This window comes from Dermochelys coriacea, chromosome 1 (assembly GCF_009764565.3).
Source record: "Dermochelys coriacea isolate rDerCor1 chromosome 1, rDerCor1.pri.v4, whole genome shotgun sequence".
In the NCBI taxonomy this organism is placed as follows: Eukaryota; Metazoa; Chordata; order Testudines; family Dermochelyidae; genus Dermochelys; species Dermochelys coriacea.
Window position 1 is genome coordinate 12,613,549 of NC_050068.2, and position 19,738 is coordinate 12,633,286.

At 47.3% G+C, this 19,738-nt stretch overlaps 1 protein-coding gene across 5 annotated transcripts in view; it reads right to left on the reverse strand.

Moving 5' to 3' along the window:
- Positions 1-4,720: 4,720 nt before the first annotated feature.
- MAP6 (microtubule associated protein 6) overlaps positions 4,721-19,738 on the reverse strand; it is an 84,457-nt gene continuing 69,439 nt past the window's right edge. For 2 of the 5 annotated variants that reach the window (XM_038402421.2, XM_038402411.2), the window contains exon 5: positions 4,721-4,911. In XM_038402421.2, coding sequence (XP_038258349.1) covers positions 4,842-4,911 — 70 coding nt within the window. In that variant the 3' untranslated portion in view covers positions 4,721-4,841. Of the gene's footprint in view, positions 4,912-8,842; positions 9,091-19,738 lie in introns of those variants that run through there. The other 3 variants (XM_043504053.1, XM_038402457.2, XM_038402447.2) reach the window with 2 other exon arrangements.

Here is a 19,738-nt window from a genome sequence, read left to right on the forward strand (position 1 = left end):
CATCTTTAATGCCACCTCAGGTATTAAAACAGGTAAAAACAGGGGGTGGGGCAGGGTTGTTAGTTAGTTAGTTTATCTGAAACTCTCTCTGCAAGGGAACAAGGGATGTTGTTAAAATGAAGGCCTTACTTAATACTTTATATTTCATAGGTTTTAGCTCTTTTCCTTTCTTTTCTGTATCTTTAATAAAAGGTTTAAACGGTTTTAAATGATATGTTTGCTGTGGCACTACGCAAGCTGAGGTCTCTGCATACCAAACCCCAAACCCTGTTAAAAACTGCTTAAAGGCAGTTTCTGGGTCATGTTAACACCTTTGACTCTTTGGGCCCATTTATTCCATCAATATTAATACAATGGGGCAAATTCAGTGATTTCAGTGGAGTTGATTCAGGGATGCCTTTTTCCCTGGATTCATAAGTGTATCCCCCTTGACTCTAAAAGGAAGATTTGTAGATGGTTGAAGGCTTTGTCTGTACTGTCTTCCCAGTCCCCAAGCTCTTTCAGTCATTAACACATTACATGGCAATAACCCAGAAGATTAGGCTTTTTACAACACTAATCCTTCTTAATGAAGTTAGTGCCTTTGGGGTGCAGTGAATTTACACTTCTCTGCAATGCCCTCTATGTGCCACTCACTGAAAAGCCTTAGAACTGAGGTAGCCCTGGGCCTGCCATAAGACCAGGAGGTAATCCAGGTTCAGAAATGGCCTTCCTTGTTTTCAGGCTGGCCATAGCTTTGTGCCAGCCTATTGCTCCTCTTTACTGATCTATGACAGCTCTCCTCTCTGGTCCATTCCCATTACCCAGCCAGCATGAGCCCAAGAATCTTGACCTCTGCAGCCCATGTGCCTCTGTAGCTCTTCATCTGATTTCAGCTCTCATCTGGAAAGTTTTCTTTTCTCTCTTTCCTCTAGCTTTTTTTTTTTTTTTTTTTAATCTCCCATTTGTCTCTTCCTGTTCTGGGCTTGGCTGTGTATGGGTTTTTTTGTATTTTTTCCCAGCCTACAAATACCTTCGACACTGCTGTTTTGTGTAAATAAATACTGCTGGTGTGTTGTAACACACAGAAAGTATTTTGTGTATGAACGACACTGTGCAAAGTAAAGTCCCATTGAATTGCTATTGCTGTTGAGAGTATGATTCTGGATCACTTGCTGGGATCAGCTGGCTGTATCTCATCTAGTCGGCCTTGGCCCTCAGTGACACAGGCACCATATGTGGGTTGTGATTTTTAAATACAGCAAAAAGCATTCTCAGTTCCTTTTCCTTGCATGATCCCATTTCACCTTCTTTGTATTTAATGACTCGTGATGGGCCTGAGGTGACAAATGGGGAGTGAGACCTGAATGGTGCCAGAACTCCGTGTGGTTCAGATCCAGGGTTTTGGCTTAGCCCAGGATAGAGACAGCTGCAATGATCTAGAGCAGGGTGGGCAAATTTTTTTGCCCAAGGGCCACATCAGGGTGCAAAACTGTATGGAGGACCAGAGAGGGAAGGCTGTACCTCCCCAAACAGCCTGGGCCCCTACCCGCTCCAATCCCACTTTCCACCCCCAGACTGCCCCCCTCAGAACCTCTGACCCCCTGCTCCTTGTCCCCTGACCGCCCCCTCCCGGGACCCCCGCCCCTAACCGCCCTGGGGACCCCTCCCCCTATCTAACCCCCCTTGTTCCCTGTCCTGCCTCCCCCCAGAACCTCCACCCCATCCAACTGCCCCCTGCTCCCTGTCCCCGACTGCCCCCAGGACCCCCCTGCCCCTTAGCCACCCCCGAGCCCCAGCCCCCTTACCATGCTGCTCAGAGCAGCAAGTCTGGCCCCCGCGCCGGCCTGCATGAGCACGCAATCTTGCCGCCCAGAGTGCTGCTCGTGTGGCGGCATGGCTGCAGGGGAGGGGGAGCAGCGGGGGAGGGGCCGGACTAGCCTCCCCGGCCAGGAGCTCAGGGGCCGGGCAGGATGGTCCTGCGGGTCGGATGTGGCCCGCAGGCCGTAGTTTGCCCACCTCTGATCTAGAGCGAGACTTCCTCGAAGCTCCAAGGGTGTCTGCAACTAGAGCTTTGCTGTGTGCCCATCTTTAGTAATTGCAGGTTTCAGAGTAGCAGCTGTGTTAGTCTGTATTCGCAAAAAGAAAAGGAGTACTTGTGGCACCTTAGAGACTAACAAATTTATTTGAGCATAAGCTTTCGTTAGCTACAGCTCACTTCATCGGATGCAATCAGTGGAACATACAGTGGGGAGATTTATATACACACACAGAGAACATGAAACAACGGGTTTTATCATACACACTGTAAGGAGAGTGATCACTTAAGATGAGCTATTACCAGCAGGAAGGGGGGAGAAAACCTTTTGTGATGATAATCAAAGTGGGCCATTTCCAGCAGTTGACAAGATCGTCTGAGAAACAAACCCCCCACCCCCACCCCCCACTGTTCCTCAGACATTCATGTCAACTGCTGCAAATGGCCCACCTTGATGATCACCACAAAAGTTTATCTTCCTTCTCCCCCCCGCCCTCTTCCTGCTGGTAATAGCTCATCTTATGTGATCACTCTCCTTACAGTTTCAGAGTAGCAGCCGTGTTAGTCTGTATTACAGTGTCTACACACTGTCTCCTTACAGTGTGTATGATAAAACCCATTGTTTCATGTTCTGTGTGTGTGTGTGTGTGTGTGTGTGTATAAATCTCCCCACTGTATTTTCCACTGAATGCATCCGATGAAGTGAGCTGTAGCTCATGAAAGCTTATGCTCAAATAAATTTGTTAGTCTCTAAGGTGCCACAAGTACTCCTTTTCTTTTTTCTAGTAATTGCGTGATTATGGTAATTACACACAAAAAGATAATTTCTTAATCATGTGTAATGAGCACCCTTCAGCTAGCAAGCTATGCACATGCTCATTCCAACTGTTCACAGGCTTCTAATCCACCTCCTTTTGTACTGACTATGTCCTTAATTACCATAAGCAGCTTCTCTGAGATGCTTTGTAATGGTTTGATGTCTGGATTTAGTCTAATTTCTTCTTGGCTGTTACCTGACAAACTCTGTCACTACAAATACTGTGTTGTGTTTTATCCCCTTAACAGGTGTTGGAATTTACTAACATCCATTCCATTTCCGTGATGAGAGTCACCATAACACAGATACCAAAAGCTTAAGGTTTATATTTAGCAAGCAAAGACCATCTTTCTTATCTGTGTCTGTATAGCACAGAGTATCATGGGGTCTTGGTGCATGAATAGGGCTCCTAGATATTATTGCAACACAAATAATAAACAATAGCAATAACTAAGGGTTTCATCTTTAAAGGTCAAAGGGTCTGAATCCCTTATCACATACACTGGTTTCATACTGGTGTGAAACTATTAACTACATTGGAGTTACTCCAGATTTACATTGGTGTGAGAGAGCAGAGCATCAGGCCCACAACCTTCCAAATCCACATCAAAATATTTGGGACCTTCTTCAATGCTTCATCTTGGGCCACTTTTGAATCAGATTCCTTCTGGTTTTGTTCCCAGCCCAATGTAGGGGGTACATTATTTTTGGGCTCCAGGAATGACTGCCCAGCTCTCTTCCTATCTTGCTAGAAATAGCTACCTCAGCTAATCGAATCAGAAAAGAAAAGCAGGCCACCCTGGCCCAGATCCTCAAAGCTAGTTAAATGCCTAAATGCTTCTGAGGATCTGGTCCTTTGTGCTTATAGTGATGACTCACTAAAGATGAAATTCACCCCATGCACAGGGCCAGCCTAAGGCATATACACCACTTAAGTCTGACCTGAAGGCTTAAATGGAGTACAGTAGAGCAGTCAAAAGTTTTGCATTAAAACAATGAAAATTAGGTTTTTGTCTGAACAGAGTTTTTCGGGAAAAGTATCTGATCTTTGCAAAAAGTTATGATGTTTCAGCAAAGAAAAAAAAAAGACACCTAAAAGCAGAAAACTTCAGCCAAAACCCTATTTTTTAATTAGAAAAGTCCACTGCAATGCATCATAAGAGTTGTAATTCATATGCCTCATGCCCTCATTCATAGCTATGGGTTGGGGTTTCCAGCTGGATGCATCTCTCATGATCCCCCAAAGCTATTTGACTCCCATGATGTACTGCAGTATCTCAGCAAGAGGGGACACCATGGTGCATTATGGAAGATGTAGTCCCACCAGGGTTCCTGGGCAATAGAGGAGAATGGGGGCATGAAACACCTGAATTACAACTCCCCTGAGGCACTGTGGCAGCATTTCTCAAATGAAAATTTTGGGTTTCACTTTTCCACCAAAAAAGTTCACCCTGCTCTAGTGTTTAGGACTTGTGTTGGCCTTAAAAAGTATAAGATGCTCTTAACTTCAAAATAAAGGCAAAGAATTCTATCTTCCTGTTAAATATTGTATACAACCTTCTTAATCAAATGGCATCCAAATGCTGGTTTTTAAACATCAGTTAAGAAATTATATGGCATTAATCCTTTAAGGATTACAAAAAGAACTGCTGACACTGGCAATTAGGCTCCTAGGATAAGCCTTAAAATCCAATATGATACCTGCACGAGTCTGTCTCCCATCAGCCAATATCAGCCAAAGTACCTCAGCTGAAATCAGTGGCATTTCACTAGTGTAAGCGAAGGGAGCATCAGACCCATTGGCTTTCCCTGCTCAACCAAATATCAATCCTATCACGACCAAGTAAAATAAATGATGCTGATAGAAGTAACGTTTCAGTGACTGATGGGCAACAGAAGATCCCATTCCAAGCAGTTCACCATTTTTATTGTATGCCATAGGACGATACACGTTTCATGCAGGCTACGTGTTTGTCCCATCCGCCACTCAGAATGAAGTGCTTCACTTCATGTAGGTGGGTCCTGGGCTAAGGTACTTGGTTCCTGGTCTGTAGCACTGGTGGCTTTATCGAGGGTCCTGCAAGCAGAAAAAGAGAGTCATTCCACAGCTGCTAGACTGAACCGGTGATCAAAGACCACAGAACATGCCCCCCGCCCCTCGCCAATTTGTATTGACCTAGCAGTGAATCACTGCATGGAGTACATTCATTTATTATAAACCCAATAAATAGTTCATACGTTCACCGTACTGATGATGGGCCTGATTCTGCTCTCATTTAGGGACTGATCTAAAGCTCATTGAAGTCGATGGATGTCTTTCCATATACTTCACTGGGCTTTGGGTCAGGCCCGTGCACTGGTTTTACTGCACCTGAAAATTCATTGACTTCAGCAGACTTACTCTGGGTTTGGGCACAAACAGTATCAGGCCCAATGGGAAGCCACAAATCGGCTATGAAAAATGTTTGCCAATTGATTATAACCTGCATAGGCAGTCAAAGGGTGTCTCACTGTAAAATTCTACAACAAATAAGCAGTGTCTTTCCCTCAAAGCGAGCCGTGAATGCCCTGTAACATAAGGGAGCTGTGTGCTATAAATTAAGGGGTGACTTGTCTGCCCTGAGCTTCTTAAGGACTCCTGAAGTGCTTGGATCCTGCCGTGCCATTAAAATGATTGGCTTTACCAAACAGCAGCTGCCTGAACAATACAGCCCATGGTTTAGGGTAAGAAGATAGCAAATGTGAAAAATCGGGACACTTTCTTTTGGGCGTGGGGAAATGGGGGTATAGTTGCATATGTAAGACAAAGGCCCTAATATTGGAACGGTCCCAATAATATCGGGACTTCTGCTCACCCTACGAGGATTCCACTCTGCCAACATCTTTCATATGTAAATTCAGCAATCCAAGGGAAATGACAGACATGGTTGGTGGGTGAAGCTTCTCCTGGGGGCTAGCTCTCTGTCCCCCACTCTGCCCCAGACCCCTCCCCATCCCCACTCAGCCTCCCCCCCACTGCTGCTTACCGTGTCCCTCCTCTCCTCCACCCCGCCTCCTTGCAAGACCCCCCCTGCCTGCCACTCGCTGCGTCCCTCCTCACCTCCCCACCCCTCTCAAGACCCCCCCTACCCACCACTCGCTGCATAGCTTCTCACCTCCCCACCCCTGCATGACCCCCCCAACCACGTCCCTCCTCACCTCCCCCGTGAGACCCCCACCATCCACCGGTCATCGTGTTCCCTCCTTACCCCCCTACCCCTGCAAGACTCCCCTGCCCACCACGTCCCTCCTCACCCTTCCAACCCCACAAGACCCCCACCATCCACCACTTGTCTTCTTCCCTCCTCACCCTCTATCCCACAAGACAGTCCCGCCGCTTGCTGTGTACCTCCTCACCCCCAGTCCCCACAGGGGACGGGGTGAAGGAGAGGAGGGATGTGGCGAGCAGCAGCAACCTCTGGAGAGGGGTCGGTGGAGTGAAGGAGAGGAGGGACAGACTCACAAAGCAGTGGTGGGCGGTGGGGAAGGCTGGAGCAGGGAGGGGAAGAGGCGGAGCGCAGGCTGGGCCACAATGGGCCAAGCATCTGGCAGCGGGTCAGAGGTGGCTGTGCCAGAGGAGGCTTAGTCTCCCCTGACCTATTATACCCACCGCCCATGATGACAGATCCTGTTTTTTTGGGGGGGGGGGACCCAGATGTTGGGCATCGGTATTGATTAGTGCTCCACGGGGCCAGCTGATTCCATAGGAGTCGATGCTGATGTAAGCAGCTGAGGTGCTGAGCCCATGTGCTAAGGGGGACAGTCCATGGGGACCATAGTAGGAGATGCTACATGCCTGGGGTCAGCGCAGGTAGCAAGTGGAAGCAGGAGGGGAGAGGATCCTGGAATCAGGGAGGATGGTGGGGGAACAAGCTAAGGGAGATCAGGGCAGGAGGCAGATTGGCCCCTGGAGGGGAAAGGAGAAGGTCTGCAGGGTTGGCGTACAGCAGGTGAGAGCTGGAAGGAAGGATCTATGGGGTCAGGAAAGGTAATGGATGGGATCCATGTTGGTCAGTAAGGAAATGGAAGGGGGATTTCTGGGGCTGGGGAGGAGTATGGGAAGGGAGAGATGCAGTGGGTGGAAAGGGCTCTCTGAGGTCACAGAGGCAGAACGGAGATGCGGGTGGAATCCTGGCCAGATTTGAAATGGCTGCTGGCAGCCATTTGAAATGGCTGCTGGCAGCCATTTGAAATATCTGGGAACTGCGTTGCCTTTTTCAATGAGACTCATATACAGGCTCTGGCCATATGTACAGACAGATGACAGTTGGGGATTAAAAAGCAGGGTGGATTTTGTGGCCAGCGCCCTGCCCATGTGAGTGTAGGAACAGTAGTGTCTGTCCATCTGATCGAATCCAGTGCAATCCTTGTTTGCAGCCTGTGAGCGCAACTTTCCCTGCAAGAGGCTATATGCCAGTTCAGGCAAGAACCTGGACTGGGAGCTGCTCAGCTAGGGACAATCTCACTCATGTGTCCAGGGTTTACCTGATCTCCACACTTGCAGCAGGGTGGATTTTTCTGCCAGAACATATTGGTAGGGGGCCTGTGGGCACTTCCCCACTCCACGGAGCAGTCATGGAGCAGGGAGCAAGATGGTAACACAACTGGCTTTCTACAGAGGCCAGGGGTGCGCAGTGAGAGAGTTGAGAGCTGGCCATAACTTGGGAGGAGGGGACCCCAAGAAGGAGGTGAGCCCAATACTTAAGGACAATGGAGTCAGTGGGAGTGTCAGGCCTACAGCAGTGCCCCGCCTGGACCAGACAGGTTAAGGCGCTGCACTGAGGGCCTTGGGGCATATTTACGCTGCATCTAGGAGCCAGCCTCCCAGCCTGGGCCCACAGACTCCTATTAACATGCTAAAGTTAGCTGTGTAGACACAGTGGTTTGTGCTGGGGCTCTGAAGCCAGAGGTGGGGTTCAGAGCCTGAGCTCCAGCCCAAGGTGCACCATCAAAGCAATGTCTACACAGCGATTTTGAAGGTGCTCGCATGAGTCTGTGAACCCAGGCTCTAAGGCTTTCTCCAAGATGCAGTGTAAACATACCCTTGGAGGCCAAAGTCCTCTTGGCATAGAACAAGAACAGCAATGCAAGTTCCCCTGCATCACCCTAAGCAAATATGCCTCATCCAGCAACACATGGGCAGGCTATTCATCTGTATTTAATCTGGACAGTCCTCTTTTTGGGTGGTTTGTCCCTTGACCGGTACTGAGACAAAACCGGACCTGGTTTTGTCCAGTATCGGTTGAGGATGCCATTTTGAAGAGGCCACGCTGGCAGTGGATGGAGGGGCGTGCTCTTCAAAATGGTGTCCTCTCTGTGTGGCGTGACCTTGTACACACCGTGCATGTGAAGGCAGGCCAGCGGGGGCAAGGTTGCGCCGGCGGGGCAGGCCTCTGCCATTCCCAGCAGTACCAGAATGCTCAGTATTCTGGGAATGTGTCAGCGGACACCCTAGCAATCCACACTAGGGCTGAGAGGGCCTTTCAGTCTCCATGCCCCCATGCAGCACTTGTGCTGTGAACAGTTCTCCCCTAGGAGCTGAGCTGAGACCACCAGCTTCTTTCATGTAAGCCACTGAATGGCCATGAGATGGGAATGTCCCAGCAGGCTATGCACCAGCCTCCTAGAGGAGAAAAGGTCCACCAGGCTCCCGCCTCCCGCTTCTTTGGCATCCTTCATGAGAAACCTGAAATAAAAATAATGGTGTGATAGTCATTTCAAATAAAGCTCATTCAGAGCAGGCACTAAAATGGGGGAGGGGGAGGCTGCATTAATTCCCTGCGAAATCCCTACTCAAGGATGGACACAAGAAACAAAACATCCCCCACAACCCCTACATTGTCCAGTACACGCAAAACAACCAACTGGATCATGTTCAGTGGACCTGGGCAAAGTGAGTCAAGAAGGTGAACTATCTATCCTCAGAACAAGAGGTGGTTTGAAAGAAAAGCCAGCTCCTGAAGTAAAACTGTCTTAATTTATAGACTGTGTGTAAAAATTCCTGTTCTCTCAGCCAGGCGAGGCACTTATCTGAAGTTCTTTGCACTCTCACGGACCGTCTGTGACAACGTATCGTCCAACAAAACTGGGGTCTCACCAAGTTTGCAGCAGAAATTAATGATGTGCTATGACAAGGTGACAGATCGGTGCCCTAAGGACGGGATGGATGCTAGGCAGCAGCTCATAACTCTGGTTGCAGGCAGCTTGGGAAAGAGATCTGGCAAGAAATGCAGGGGTTTAATAGTGAATTGTCAGGCGTCTTAACAACTGGCCAGCATTTAACAGATTTAAACAACAGACTGAGATACTGTATGTCATGGACAGAACCCCTCGTGTGCTAACAGGAGGCTGTGACCCCAGGCAGAGAGGCTGGCTCCCAGCTGCAGTGCAGACATGCCCCAAGGCACTCAGTTGAGTGCCCTAAACTGACTGGGCTCGATGGAGAGGTGCTGTGGGCCTAAAGGCCCACTGACTCCATTTGTCCATAGGCGTTGGGCTCCCCTCCTTCCAAGTTATGGAACCCAGAGATGGGAGCCCACCTCCTCCTCATTCTTCTCCCTTACATCACCACTATGCTGGTGTCACACTAGTGAGCTCAGTGGCACACCTCATCCTGGTTTGCACTGGTGTAAATGTGTTTAGAATGGGCATAGCTCCATTAAAAACAGTGGGCCAGATCCAGCGCTATGCGTTGGGCATGAACCTAGGAGGCAAAGGACCTAGCTTCTCATCCTAGCTCTGATGCTGACTCACTTAGGGAAAGTCACTTAACCATTTGGTGCCTCAGTATATTAGGGATATGAGATTTTGCCACCTTTGTGAAGTACTTTGAGAGCTTTGGATGAAAAAGAGCTGGATGCAAACTGCTATGATTTGTAACTAAGGTTCATCTTTGGTAAACAAGGACTGAGCTGCTAAGAATTTGTATTAAGGAGAAGTGCTGGTATCCAGCGCTTGCCAGAAGAAGAACCAGGGCCCATGCATGTTCTTGCTCCATTTGGGCCCTGGAGTTTTTGTTCCTAGCTTCTTCACTCCTGTACATTGGTTTATCCTAAGGGCCTGATGCTCAGCTGGTGTCAGTGGGCATAGCTCCACTCCACTTACACCAGCTGAAGATCTGCCCCTGCATTGCACATCATTCATTTGCCTAGATGCCTGCTCTGCTCATGTCATCATGAACCCGGGGCTAGACTCATAACAGTGGCTTAGCCAATTAATACCTAGGCATCCTGCTGTCCAGTGGAACCCTCAGCCCCACGTTATGCGCCCAGGCTCCCCCTGGGCACAGTGGGGCGCCGAAGAAAGGGTCTCACAGAAGGCAGGATGCTGAGTAGGGAGCCACCTATGCTAGGCAGTAGGAAATGCAGAAGAGGAGCTGGGAGGCAGCACGCATGCAAGCAAGCCCATTATAGCCACCGCCCTGTGGTTAGTCACTCACTGGGGAGGCAGAAGACTCGGGTTTAAGTCCCTGAACTAAATCAGGGATTCAAACCTGGATATCCCACACCCCAGATGAGTGCCCTCACTCGGACAGACACATACCGCAGCCAGCCCCCTAAGTGCCTGCTCCTGGCTATGTGTGCAGGTGAGGTATGTTCTGAGCACCCCGACCAGATCATGGCCCACAGACGAGAGAAGTGGGGGAATGCCTAGTTTGATCATTTTTCCAGGGCTTAGGTGTGAACAAGGGCTCCCAGTAGCTTGGTGACAGCAGGACCTAGGCGGCTTTGTGCTTGCCCACCTGCAGAACTTTAGGCACCCAGGGCCTACAGTGTCAGCTGAGTGGTGGTTTGTAAATGTCAGTGACACCTAAATGTTGGCCTCAGGTGCCTTAAGAGGCAGCTAGGTGCCCACGTCTCTGTGAATCTAGCCCTTGGTCACCTTCCTCCTCCTCAATGAAGGATCCAATTTTGTGGCATCTGCCGTGTTAGAAAAGAGAACACACATGCGGGGAAGTGACTAAGACACTGACGGATAGAGGCAGTGAGGTCTAGTGGACTGAGCATGAAGATGGGCACTCATAAGTTCCTAGATTCAGCCAGAAGGGACCATTATGGCCATCGCGTCTGAGCTCCTGCCTGGCACAGACTAAAGAACCTCACTCAGTAAACTCTGTCCCAAGCCCATAACTTCTGGTTGAGCTAAATTCTAATTAAGTTAAATTGCAATCCCAGGTCTCCAAATGTCTTGCTGTGAAGCCTCAAGTGCATCACTTAGGCCTAGATCCTCAAGATATTTAGACACCTACCTCCCATTAATTTCAATGGGAGCTAGGCACCCAAATAGGTTGGAGGGTCTAGGCCTTAGCCTCTCTGTGGCTCATACGTAGAATGGGGAGAGTAATACCATGCTTCCCTTGCCTCTTCTGAGAAGTGTGAGCATTAACTAGGTAATATTTCAAGAGCTTTGTAAATACAGGGCCTCATGCCTTTGCATTGCACTGGTGGATTGAGCGCAGCACCAGACAGGTAAAGCATGAGGGTTGGGAGGTGTTAGATCCTGATACCCTGTCTCACAGTGGATAGTCCATTACCCTCCTAGCAATCCCATTGATTTCAATGCAGAGTCATTTAGTACTGAGTGAGAGGAAGGGCATCAAGAAACTGGCCCTGTATGAGCGCTATCATCAGAACTAAGGGGAACAGATCTGTCCTTCATAGTGGCCTGCCTCTCGCCACACATCTCTGCCTTCTCTCCCCTTCGAGCCTTCCAGCTACCTCATGCGCCTCATGCCATACATTGTCTCTGCCTTGCTCGCGTGGCTGTAGCTGGCACTATGTTATGATGTCACACACTAGTACATTTCCTGAAGGAAACCTTTTCAGTGGTGACTGGCAGGCTCCCATTGTTCCTCCTCCAGTCTTTTACTAACATGCTGCTCTTTTTCTGTTTTTACTGCTAACTGCACCCAGTGATCCCATTGTACGCAATGGCAGGTCTCCAGCTGGAGGTCATTAGGAGCAGAGTGTGGTGATGGGTAGCAGTTCAGTGAGTGCATATATGCATTGCTACCCCTACCCTCCTCATAGAATATTTTGTGGTGGGATGCTGTAGGAATTGAGAAGCAAGGTTTGAGCTGTGACTCTGTCCGTCTCAATGCAGTCCCTGCTCTGCCCCTCACAAGGGCAGGCCAAAGATGAGCGGTGCAAACCAGAACAATCAGGCTGTCGTCCAGACTCAGGCTGCAAACAGCCCTGTAGAAATCCACCCTTGAAACGTCTCCTGCTGCTGATCCAGCCTCTGCAGCTTCCTCTGGAAAAGACGTCTGCTTTGATGCCCACTGATGCCGCTTTTGACGTGGCTCCTGCTGCTTTCTCCGTTCTGCTAGGAAAGGCCGTTGCGTTGACATCTGCTGCTGTTGCGGCTTCTGCAGCTTTCTCTGCCCTTCTGGGCTATGCGAGCTCTTTCCCAGCCTCCACAGCTCCCAGGGCTGCACAGTCCTATGAAAATTCAGGCGCCCCAACGAATTCCTCTGCACGGAGCCCCAGGTTCTGCCAGCAGCACCAGCCCTGCAAAGGCAGAGGGTCACACTACAGCGCTGAAGGGGGCCACGCCTGTGCAGAAAGGACCGGGCCGAGTGGGGTTCCCCGCTGCTGTAAGAGAGAGGTGTGGGAGGGAGCGGAAACACAAGCATAGCAATCCCAAAAGGCTGCTACGATAGACATAGCAATGAGGCCAACTGCTGCCCAGGTAACCAGGCCAGACAGTCGGTGCTCTGGCAGACTGGAGACGGGGGTGCCGAAGCCGTACGACAGACAGAGAGGGAAGTGGGGCCCTTGAGAGGTGAGGGATCATTATTTATTCTCACCAGTTGCGTAGCGACAGACATATAAGCTCAAGGAAGCCCCGACGAGCTTACACTGCACAAGAGACAAGGCAAGGCACAAGACAGGCGCTCGGGGAGGGCGTGGGGACGGTGGAGGGATTCCTGTCAGAGGCAGGTTTTCAGGAGGGCTTTGAAGGAGGAGGCACTTAATGGGAAGTGGGAGAGGTTTAAGGGTGTGGGAGGGGCTGCACGACAACACCCTCCCAAAACGACGGAGAGTGAAGAATGTGGAGGGGAATGAGAGAGGAGCACGGAGAGCAAAAGGGGAAGCAGCGTGCAATGACAAAGGTAGAGGTGACCCTTCTTCTCTCTGAAGGGTGGTTGAGCCACAGTCTGTCCTGAGAGGGTCCTGGGGTACCTAGGCTGCCCCAGTGAGAGGAGATCGCCACAGACAGTCAGCTAGCAGGACGGGGGATTCAGGTGCAGTGTGAGCAGCATCTCGCCGCACAGTAGACCGCAGCACTGAAAGCAGATTCAAAACTGCACATGCACAGCCCTGTTCTGATCTGCAGCCGCCTCTCCCTGCCCTACCCGCAACACCTGCTGCTGAGATGGAAAAGCACAGTGCAAAGCCGGGCCTTTTGGGATGACGCCAGCTCCCAGGATTTACTTGGCCCTTTCAGCTCAGTAAGGAACCCAGTGAGTTTCAGTGTATGGGCAAGGGGCCTACTCTAATAGAATGGAGCAAGGCAACCCACACATCCCATGCAACAGTGTCTTGCTGGCCAAGGAAGATGTGAAGAAAGGCCACTACTACACCAGACAATTTGCTTTAAAAGCTGATGTGGGTGGGAGATCATGGGGTATCATGATGACAACAAAGTAGTTTCAAATCTCAACAAATGTTTATTGGAAATGAATTTTCTCTTGGCTGGCAAACATTCCTTCCAGCTGTTGCTTATGTTTACTTTGCCTTCTTAGCCACTGTCTTCTGAGAGAGTATAGACATCTCCATCCTGTAGCTCGCTTTATGCAGCAGCCTCTCCGTAGAGCGAGCTGGCATTTGAAACACCCAAAGATCCTTTCAATCCATGCACAGATTTGTCATGAGTCTCACATGTCCTCCATTCTGACATTCATTGGGTAGGTAGCTTTTCAAAAGGCAGCCTGAAACAGAAATCCATGTTGTTTACAAGGAATCTCCACACTTCACCATGAGCCACCAGTCATCAAATATCAGAGGTTTATTACCCCTTCTTGCAAACCTTTACTCGTGAGTAATCCTAGTAATTTCAATAGATTTACTCACATGAGTAAGGATCTATATGATTGGGCCCTTAAACCCACAGTTAAATCAGACTTACCAAGTAGCTACTGCAGATAGCCAGATCTTGGCCACCTGAGGTCTGACGTTTGGAAGATGGAAGCACCAGGGTATTTTGCTACAGCACTGGGGATAATATTCTTAGCACTCAATGCTAGAATATATTCAAGTCCACACTTAGAGAAAATTTCTTGTTCCAGTATAGTTCTTTAGTTTCTGATGCTGCAGTTGTTGAAAGAAGAACACAATTATTTCTAGGACACTGGGAAACACCAGCAATGTCAGAGACTTCTGCCTTGACATTCCTGTTCTCTTTGGCAGTGGCAGATGACCCAATATATCCTAATGCCTACAATATTGAGACACAAAAGACAGGACTCATCTCTGCGGGTAGCACATCAACCAGTGAGATATATTCTTGAATTACTTTGACTTTAACAGTCAGGAATTGGGACTGATTAGTTTAAAAATTTGAGATTTTCAAAGATGATCTGGAGATTTAGACACACAACTTGGAATATCTCAATCCAAAACCACGTCTTAGCCAACCAGGCAATCTAAAAATAGCCAATTGTGAAGGGAAATCTAGTGTATTTTGTCAGATTTAACCATTTTCTGACTGGCCAGCTACTGGTAGCTCAAGCCAACCTCAAACATTCAGTTTCTGAGGGTGTAGTGAAGTAAAGTTGACCATTGATTGTTTTAATTTATACATTTCAATTCTTTTTAATCTTTTCTCCCCTAAGTTCATATCCAACACTGTGCTCATTCTGGTGTGTGTCTCCACATTTTAACAGGTTTCAGAGTAGCAGCCGTGTTAGTCTGTATTCGCAAAAAGAAAAGGAGTACTTGTGGCACCTTAGAAACTAACAAATTTATTAGAGCATAAGCTTTTGTGAGCTACAGCTCACTTCATCGGATGCATTTGGTGGAAAATTGTAGCTCACGAAAGCTTATGCTCTAATAAATTTGTTAGTCTCTAAGGTGCCACAAGTACTCCTTTTCTTTCCACATTTTAAGTGATCTACAAAGCATAACATCCCTTTTTAAATAACGCTTCTTCTCAAAGCTTTGTACCGACAGTCCCACAACACCTCTGTGAGATAGACGAATTGTGTCAGTAAGTGACTTGCTCCATGCTACACGTGAGTCAGAGGCAGACCTGTGATTAGTCCCCCAAGAGTTCCTGGTGTTTAAGCCTGTCTTTGATTGATTAGGCCACACAGTCTCTTCAAAATGTATCATTCACATATATGTAGCATTTGAAATTCACAGCTAATTCTAAATCATGTTTTCCAGCACTGCGCATGGTGGTTTCCTCCAGGTTCTTGTTGGAATGCTAAGCAGAGGTGCTCAGTGATTGTATGGTAGGTCAGATCCGGGTGCATAAATGCTGGATGTATGAAAACAATTCTGATGAGTTCCCACAGTTACAAACACATCCAAATTGCGTACTCTTAATGACACACATTTTCCCTATCTACCCAATCTAGCTGAGTGCAAACACACCTCTGGAAATTAGAGCTGTGGCTGTGACACCCTTAGAGCAATTGAAATGTTTTACGGCTGTATGGTTGTCATGCTTGACCACAGGTTGGTATGTGTGTGTCTGTGAGAAGTTGCTGAGGCTAGAATACGGTGTTGTTTTCAGCACTTGATGGAAATGGAATATATTTAGCAGATTGTTTATAGACTAGACATAGGTGTGAAATCTGGTAGGACATAGGACACCCCTTTTTTTTTTTACATGGGTCAGTTTCTCAGCTAGTCTGAATGGGCATAGTGCCACTGAAGTCAATGGTGCTATGCCAACAGACAACAGCCACAAATCTGGCCCAAGGACAGATGATTTTCTCCAGTTGAGGATCTGGTCCGGTGTGTTAACGTAGCATTCATTAAATGAGAATAGAGGTAATATTCAAGTCAGAAGCTTGCAGATCTGGATGAAAAAAGCTGAATTAAATTATCTGGCTGTTCATAACTTGAAGCCAAAATATCACCCCTTCCCCCTCTACCCTTCATCTTTTTTCCCAGCTAGTAATTACATTTACATTACTATCTATACCAATACTTTACACTTGCACAGAAACTTTCATCCAAGGTGCTCAAAGTGCTTCATACTCAGTTAATTAAGCCCCTGAAGAACATCTTGGTGGTGGGTATTACTAGCTTTAGATGGGTAAACTGAGGCACAAATAAATTAATCTGTGACTTACCCCAATCAGTGGCACACAGAAACAGAACTCAGGAGTCCTGGATTCCAATCCACTGCTCAAAATAAGACCATTCTTCCTCCCTCATGTATCCAATATAGTACATGTTCCAACATGCATTTTTAACCCTTTGTCGCGTAATTACCACTGAAAAAAAAGTCAGGCAAAACAAATGCACTATTTTCCTAGCAAGGATTTTATGGACCCTGGTCAAAAAATTGTTTGGCTTCATATAGACTGCCTGTGTAAACCCCCTGTTGCTAGTCATCTATGCATATGGACCAGCTTGTGAATGGGCACCAACCCTTCCTAACACATGGATATGACTGTTGGCACAATAGGATGCAAGCGCTGGTGTTGAAAGTAGGATTCTGAGTTTCCAGGCTTGTCGTTGAGGATGTGCCATTGCTAGTTCATCGCTGGGTAGCTTTCATTTTATATGATCATGTCAGAGAACCCTGAGCGCAAGTTTCTGTGCTCAAGACCTGATCCAAAATCCATTGAGGGCAATGGAAAGACTCCCAATTGACGTCAATGGGCTTTAAGTGGCTTTATCTGAATGTCAGGAACAAGTGCTAATAACTCAGCCATCATGCTCTTGGCAGGAGCGCCTCTCCTCCTCCGCATTGGGCCATGTTTCTGCAGCCTGGCTGACTGTGATCCGAACAGCAGAAAAGGAGCAGAGGATCTTGCCCAGTAATCTCCTGTACACAGGGGCACAGAGTAGGAGACCTCCGTTCAACACGGCACTGATTAGAAACAAAATCCAAACTACCTACTTCATTCACATGACTTCGCTGTCCATCTTCATCTCTGCCAATGTTTAGCCCTCAGTTCATGCTTATGTGACTTTAGCAGCCATCTGAAGAGAGCCAGATTGCAGCCTCTCACTGTTATCTCTGCAGTATGAAACTCAGCATGGCTCTCCCAATGTAAAACATTGGAAAGGGTGCTTCCTTCACTTACTCAGTTGTGATTCTTAGTGAGAAAACAAGATCAAGAAGGTGGTATTCATCTTCAGCATTTATTTATCATTGGGAAAAAAAAACCCTTTGAGCAAGCAAAGATCACAAGCACGTCACAATCAATTGGCTATACATTAATCTTTTTGTTTCGTCATTCTCATACTAACAGCAAGAATGAAATAGCACCAAGAGGTGGTGTGCTCAACACATTACAGAGACAATTTGTGATATGCAACCAAAGCCAGGCCACAAAATAGTAATTAGACACTTCCTATCTGCCTCGAAAAGGCAAGAGTACATGGGAGTCATGTATTTACAACAGAAACATTGCAGATGAGAAAGTGGATGATGGATTTGCAAAGCAGCCAGAAAAAGAAGCCCGTTGGCATTTAGCACCATCTTGCAAAAGGGAGTGACAGCACAATAAGAAGACACAGTGAAAATAAGAAGGCAGGTGGTCAAAACCATAGCAATTCTCACAAGGATAAAGCAAACACTTTTTAACCAGGAGAGCAAAACATATGATAAGTTGGTAATGAAGTATAACTGCCTTTGTGGCAGTTGGAAACCCAAAATCAGAGAATAAATTCTTGCCAAATTAAAGCCACAAGCTTAACATCCAAAGTGGACTTGAATGAGCAAAGATTTCATCTCCTTTCTGATCAATGTTAAATTCACTATGTGGGTATTATGTGGGAGCAACGAGAAAGCAGGCAGAGGGCTATACACTGTCCTGGATCCAGGCACACAGCTGACATTGGTAGGAGTTCTATCACAAACTAAGGCAAGATGAGGCCCCTAGGACCAAATTCTGTGCTGAGTTACGCCGCACGTAACCCAGCTGACGTTAGTGGGCTAGCATGGAGTGCAACTCAACAAAGAGTTTGACCTTAAGACCTGATTTTATTATATCTCCTAATACTAATCCCCAGGCCAAACTATGCACTTCAATGCATGCCTGGGGCCCTCAATAGTGTGCACATATAGAGACAAAATTGGGCCTATCCAAGGGACTTACTGCTAAATCTCTTAGGGTCCCATTTTAGTCCCATTGACTTCCAGTGGACTTGGCACTTAGTGACGCATTAATATGGATGCTAATGGGCAAAAATGTGCGATCCTCTGCAATGAATGGATACAATCTCTCTCATGTGTGAGGGAGCCAGTGTTTCTGGCTATTGTAAACTACTTTCATGCTTTAACTGCTCTAACTCTTCATCATCTTAACTGTTGCTATCCTCTACCTGAGATAAGAAGGTATGTTATGGAGGCCATGTCTACACTAGCACTTACATCGGCAAAGTCTTGTTGCTCAGGGGTGTGAAAAAAACACTTCCTGGAGTGACATAAGTTTTGCCGGCATAAGTGGCAAGACATTCTCCCACCAACATAACTACTGCCACTCGTTGAGCTGGTTTTATTGTGGCGACAGGAGAGCTCTTTCCTATTGGCATCATGCAGCTACACGAGTGCTGTGACAGCAGCACAGTTGTATGGGTACAGCTGTGGCACTGTAAGCTTGTCAGTGTAGACATGGCCAGAGAAGTGTAAAGGTGAATGGAGGCATCCGTCAACAGGTCAAGAATCACAGCGTCTTTGAGGCTCAGCTCTTTCTGAAAAGTTAACAAACATCCGTTTTGATGCAAGGAACAGCAAGCTGCGTTATCTTTCATGAGTTCAATTAAACCCTTTGCTGAGCTACTCTGCACTTACAGACAGAACTGAGGTTTGCAGTTGCGCAACATCCATTCAATTTCTGAGCACTCGGAATAGTGATGACCATTATAGACAGTTCAGTGAGGTTCTCCATGAAGCATGCATGTCAAAAATGCATTACATTCGCAAACAGTTCCACAGTTTTACTTCCTGGAGGATTTCCCTGGTTTCCTCCTAAATATTGGAGGTATATATTTTTCCACAAAAACATCCTGGTTAGTTCATACTACACAGTTCTAACACAGCTAAACTTGGAAATACACCACTGAATTCAGAACATTACACTTATTTATACTCAAAAGCTTTAGGCTGTTAGCACAAGGCAAACAGGACACATTACACAACACACTAAACTTTGCATGTATTCATTACTCGGGCCAACAAAGTTTGCTATTCCCATAGCATAGAACTTCCTTAATCTTTAGAAACCTTCTCTTACCCTTCCAGTGTGGCACCCCTTTTAATTTTTCAGACATACCAAATAACAAACATTTAGATTCTGAAAACTGAAATCGCCACCTCCAGAAAAACAAACAAACCCTTGCAAGTATTTAACTGAAATCTAATATATTCTAGAAGCAAGATAGTCCTTTTTCCAATAACACTACAGCAATATGATCATGGAGCTCTCTCCTAACGTCGTCCCCAGTTGCTTTTGCCTAGTGAAATTTGCAACTTGGATTGAGCTATAACAAAAAGGATTAACCAAGGCCAAACAGGCGTGATTCCTACAGCTGCTCTGGGGGTTTATTACCCAGGTGGTTCAACGTCTCAGTTTTGTTGAGCTAAACCAGTCCTGGAAGGTACTTAGCTCTCTTACCTCCTGCTGAATCTGTGAACCAAATGCTGAGATCAGCACTCTGGGCCAGACTCACAGCTGG